Source organism: Centropristis striata, chromosome 3 (assembly GCF_030273125.1).
Source record: "Centropristis striata isolate RG_2023a ecotype Rhode Island chromosome 3, C.striata_1.0, whole genome shotgun sequence".
NCBI classification, from domain to species: Eukaryota; Metazoa; Chordata; class Actinopteri; order Perciformes; family Serranidae; genus Centropristis; species Centropristis striata.
In genome coordinates, this window is record NC_081519.1 from 7,260,651 (window position 1) to 7,266,650 (window position 6,000).

The 6,000-nt window shown below is 38.3% G+C and overlaps 1 protein-coding gene across 1 annotated transcript; it reads right to left on the reverse strand.

The window, feature by feature from the left end:
• Nucleotides 1-237: 237 nt before the first annotated feature.
• LOC131968181 (transmembrane protein 43) lies at nucleotides 238-5,785 on the reverse strand. Its single transcript, XM_059328948.1, has 12 exons — nucleotides 5,634-5,785; nucleotides 4,619-4,759; nucleotides 4,329-4,463; nucleotides 4,016-4,110; nucleotides 3,848-3,897; nucleotides 3,127-3,196; nucleotides 2,967-3,037; nucleotides 2,742-2,866; nucleotides 2,552-2,626; nucleotides 2,194-2,295; nucleotides 1,532-1,649; nucleotides 238-1,435 (listed from the first exon to the last, which is right to left on the reverse strand). The coding sequence occupies exons 1-12, from the start codon at nucleotides 5,649-5,651 to the stop codon at nucleotides 1,233-1,235; spliced, it is 1,203 nt and encodes a 400-aa protein (XP_059184931.1). The 5' UTR covers nucleotides 5,652-5,785; the 3' UTR covers nucleotides 238-1,232.
• Nucleotides 5,786-6,000: the final 215 nt, after the last annotated feature.

Below are 6,000 nucleotides of genomic sequence, written 5' to 3' on the forward strand. Positions count from 1 at the left end.
TTTCAATTTTCGATCTGTTTAGTGCTTTTAGTGTTTTCAATCAATGAGAAAACAAACCGACTCCATTTTCCTGAAGATGGCACCATGCCACAATTGTTTCACAGTTAATCCCTACTGTTTTGTTTTTTAAGCAGTCTAGTCTTGTAGGATTAAATAAGAACATGATTTAAATATTGTAGTAGATCAAATGCCATTTCACCAGTCTGTTCAGCTCAGGTTATCTAAACTTCCAACCCAACAAAACAATAAGTGCTTTATTTAACATGCATGCATATAAACAATTACAACAAAATTGCAGATTTTTGGTATTTTACAAAGAATGTTTTTTGTCCCAACAAAGCTGTCTTTGTCCCACAGACTTTCCACATGAAAACTGAGAATATTATTCAAAAATGTTCAAGTCATTCTGTTCAGGATCAATTCATCAACAAATCCCAGATTATATTAGCAATGTTACATTATAAAAAATGCTAAACATTTCCTCAAGTATTGCAGATAAGAAAAAAAAGATATGAACATGAATTGTAAGTAAACACTTGCAAGTTTATTGGATGCACCTAAAAAACTAAATGCAGTCTAATTAACAAGAAAGTTATAATGAGTTTTTGTTTAGTTTGTCCACTCCATTTACATTAATGAGTCCAGACAAAATATTATAATCACCTCTCAGTATAACAATAGAGTTCAACAGTACCACAAACTTAAGCCTCCCAAAATGACCAAGAAGTTAAATCAACCCCACTCAAACAATTCAAACAACTGAACATAATAACCTTTATGAAGGTATAATTGTGATTTTGTATTAGACTGCATTAGTCTTGGTGAGGTGTGCATAATAAACTGGCAACTGAGCCTTTGGCAAGTTGTATTTACATTCAAAATCAGACTGCATTTATCTTCGATTACTCATTGTGATCCACAAAATATCATCATAGGATTTTCATAGGTGGATGAACTTCTCAAAGGCCACATCTGATAACAGTTGTGGTCTAAAGGCAACAACAACAGCTTCCTCTTGTGTCAGCAGTGGTTGGTTGATGTGTCAATTCCTTATCCATAAATACCTCCAAGGTGATAAAATTATGTCACTACAACTAAAAAAATATTGTGTTTTTACTGTAGCTTTTACTGTACTGAACAAAACACATTCTGTGGACAAACTGGCTGCACATACTGTCTCGTTTCTCTGTTGGACAGCTACAGCGAAGCATCAGAAGTTATTGGTTAAGTAGTCACTCGTTCTTTTTGGCTGGAAGTCTTGTGCGAGCGAGGAACACTGGAAGAAGAGCTAGTGCTCCCAGAGCCGCAGCCACTAATGGTCGGTAAAAAAGCCAACCTGCTCCGATGGTGAGGAGGGACAGAGAGCAGGAGACGCACAGAGCGAAGATCTTCAGCCCCACAGACACGAGCTCTCTGAGAACAGGAACCCAATCCACTGCAGGCACACAACAGAGAGAGTATAATGAGCAATAGATGCAGGAAAAAAACGTCCATATATGATGTGGATGGACTGCGGTGAGCGTTTGTTTACCCAGTGTGTAGATGATGCGCATGGTCAGCTGGATACTGAGGAACATGAGGGCCCAGCCTGCAGCCCTGAGCCCCCAAGTCTTCATACTGTTGGACTGGTGTTCTTTTGCAAATACCTCCTATAGAGAACAACACAACTGCATCAACTACAAGAACCAAAGACCAAGTGGAAAATGTGAAAACTAGACACATATTGATAAAACATTTTTAACATGCTTTTTTCCCCCCCTGAAGAAATTAAATTGGCAAAGACTAACGGAGGGGTCACATACAGTACAGGCCAAAAGTTTGGACACACCTTCTCATTCAGTGTTTTCCTTTATTTTCATGACTATTGACATTGTAAATTCATCAAAACTATTAATGAACACATGTGGAATTATGTACTTAACAAAAAAGTGTGAAATAACTGAAAACATGTCTTATATTCTAGTAAGCAAAGGGTGGTTACTTTGAGGAATCTAAAATACAAGACATGTTTTCAGTTATTTCACACTTTTTTTGTTAAATACATAATTCCATATGTGTTTATTCATAGTTTTGATGCCTTCAGTGAGAATCTACAATGTAAATAGTCATGAAAATAAAGAAAAACGCATTGAATGAGATGGGTGTGTCCAAACTTTTGGCCTGTACTGTATATGAAATAAAATCCACACTGACCTCTGCCGTGAGCTCCTCCAGGTACAGGATCTCCAGAGTGTCTCCTGACTTGGTTTTAAAAGGCATCAGCTGCTCCCCTCTCTGCATGGCCACAATGCTGACCTAAAGAAAAAACAGTCATTGTTAATCACAGTAAACAAAATCACAAGATACAGGAGCAGTGTGTAAGATTTAGCGACATCTAGTGGCGAAGTTGCAGATTGCAACCAATTGAATTCCCCTCCCATTGACCAAAATGTCAGGATTTCATGGTAAGAAGAACACAGTGGAATTGCATGCAGAAAATACTTAAAGTCAATGATCCACTGATATGTCATCATGAGTGAAATTAATATTGCAAACAGTCATCTCGACTCACTGTTTGTGCCGGGCCGAAGGGAGACGTCTCACCACTCAGTCCAGCGAAGGAGAATCTCACACGCACATCCCCAACCTGATAAAAATGAACTGTATAAGAACAACTTAAAACAAGCACCAGTGTAGAATAAATAATTTATCAGAGCACAGAAGTTTATGTATCCGGGCAAAGTTCCCATCATGATACTCACCTCCGGCCTGCGTGGGTTTTGTGTGTGATAGAAATAATCATCATCAATGCTGAGAAAAGGGTCGAAATTATTGGCAAAAGCCCTCAGACTCAACGTCTGGAAGTTATTGATCTGCTCCACCAGACCTGAGGATGATAAAGTTATCAGTTAATTCATTTTGAGTAAAATCTAAACAAAGTATCTGTGTTATTTCTGTGTGTAGTGTGTTCATGTCAGTAAAGATACCTTTAGACAGACTGAAAGGTCCAACAGTGGTGTCAGGAGCCACGACCGTCACACTCTCAACCGCCATGGCACTAAGATTTAAAGATTCAATTAAAGTTATACATAATAAAAGGAATGCCACAAAATAGAACAGGATAATCTTGGAAAAACATTTCAGTACCTTGGGTTCTGGTGACCAATTTCTTTATCAAAATGACGACTGTTGACCAACTCTGATTTCCACTCAGTGTCTAAAGAAAAGGGATCACATTGCTTTAATTCACATCGCACATCTAAACAATTTTTACAGGGTCAGCTGTAGAGAAACGAGCACACCATTACATTACCAAATACTAACATAAACACAGTGGTGGTTCTAGACCAGTTCTACTGTGGGGGCCAAGGAGGGGCCAATGTTTTATCAGAGGGGCATATTTAAAAACTGCAAAGATGATATTTAAGCATTCAAAACCTTTATTTTAGCTTATTTAAAAATCTCATTTAAGTATATTTGGAAGATACAAATACATTGATTGAAACAATGAGACTTACCAACAATAACAGTTATTTTTGTACGACAATGATATTTTTCATCTTCGTGCACAATTACTTTTTTGTTTTTGAAAGTGCAGTACAGTCAGAATTATCTTTTTTTAAATATACACAAGCTTTTATTGCTTTTATTTAACTACATAATGTACACATTTTTGGTTCCTTTTCTGCACAATGCAATATTGTTTGAACAAAAAATAGGTAAGAATTGTTCCATCATTCATCGTTTCAAATTGATCATTTTATTATTAATTTGACACAGGGGCCACAGCAGGGGCCAAGGGCTTCTTCACAGGGGCAGTGGCCCCTGTGGGCCCCTGTGTAGAACCGCCACTGTATAAACAACTCACTGTAGTTGTATGTCGTTTCAGTCTTGGTCTCACCGTTCTCTTGGTAGTCTCTGAAATTAGTCACACAGTAACAAACTCACTTCAGGCGAATAAGGTTCTGTATTCCAGCCAACATTTTTCACATCTGACCCCACCCTGAATGTTGACATATGCAGACAACAGACTCACTTGCTCTCCCGGTACTCCACCCACTGATACATCTCCACCTGCCTCTGCAGCTTCACCGCCTGCACCACCACTCTGTAGTTGGGGTCATGGAGGGGCTACACAGACACAGATGCAGATGATTAATTGCCTGAAGTAAAAAGTAATTTTGAGAATCGCTTCTACTAAGCAACAGCATTGTTTTCTGGTTGCAAGCTCGATTAAACTGTCAAATCAGCAACAGAATGAAACAAACATGGACAAAGACAACTAGCAAAATACCCTCTTTTACCCTTTAACCTTTACGGAGCTTGTGTACAGAGATTGTACAGTCTACCTGTGAGGTGCGCAGCTGTGCAGACAGATGAACTAAACGGTTGTTGTTCTGTGGGTCGAGACTGGGGTATGGCCCCAACGGCACAACCAGAGAAAGACCCTCATCCAGGGAACGTGCTGTTTGCAGAGCCCGTCCCTGAGAACAGAAATAGCATGCACTGTGTAGTTTGCTGCAACATCAACATGCAACATAACACAACTATTTGACATTGACTCTAATAGGGTGCATTGTGGCTTTGATGTGATATGAGAGAATTTAACTGTTTTCCACTGGTGCATGTTTTTTTTTACCTCATTGGTGAAGAGTAGATAGATCGAGAGGAAAAACAGTCCGATACCAAAAACTGTTCCTCCTGCAGTTTCACTTAATCGCTCCAGGAATCCAGGATTGGATTTAGCTGATACGCGCTTGTGTTGGTTTGGGTCTGAAAACTGAGACAAACATGCAAGAACAACAGCTTCGTATCAGAAGGGTGGGTTTAAATTTGCTTTCACTAAAGAGACAAATAATAGTCCTGGTCTTGACAGCAACACAAATGTACAGTATGTAGGCTGTACTATTACATTATGATATCATTCACCCAAACGACAATAGATATTAACAGAAAAAAACTTTCCAAGCAATCATTTTTGGTACAGTTTATAAACTAGAATTGATTTTCTCATCAAACTAAATTAATAACTCAACCAATGTATTGTGGAGCCAATTTGTCTCTACAAATACACATTTTTAAGCTTTTTTTTATTTGTTTTGTTCATGTGTGCCCGTTTTTTGCTGTTTCATAGCATTTCAAAAGCAGTAAGGTTAACTTTTACACACTCTGAACAACTGGTGTTGAACATTACTCTTAGACACATGTATTATTATTACAATGCACATTTAGGACTGATTCTATGTAACGTTTAGATTTTTTACGACTAGATAAGGTTGTTCAAAGTACCAGGCTAAGTTTAGATTAGTAACTGTGTGTCACAGACACAGCTGGGCGTGAATAACTGACACACCTATTTTGTTCTGTGCTAATTTGACCTTTTTCATCTCAACAAAAAAGGTGTCAGTAAACTGTGACGGATTGTTGTTAAATGCAGCTCCCGGTAATCAACAGATCCAACTATCTGAGATTACTTACATTAAACAATCAACTAGCGTTAACGTTGGCTAGCTTCTGGTCATTTAAATTTGACTATAACGATGACTGAAACCGAAAACAATGCGGTAGTTAACAACGCGCTAACGTCGCAGTGACACTAAGTGTAAGGACACGTGTTGTTTATCACGTGAAACCAAAGCACTGTAACCACTTACTGTCTGTGCTGAAGACATGTCTCTGACTTGTTCAACTCCGCTGTCAAACTATATTGAAGTTAGCTAAAGTTGGAGCTTAAAGATGCCCGGCGACTGGAAGCTGAAACATCAACTGTACATTCTTCTTCTTATTATTTTTAATTGGCGGCTGGCATCCAACTTATAGGTGCATTGCCGCCACCTACCGGATTGGAGTGTGGATCATTAGATTAGCAGGAAATAAAAGAAAACAACAAATAAAACAAAACAAAACAAAAAACAAAACAAAAAAAACCTAAATCCTCTCCATTAGCCCTGTTTCCCTCAGGTATTTCCGTACATGTTTACTGACATTGTCTGATCTTTGCAATAAATTTCCTAGTGTAAA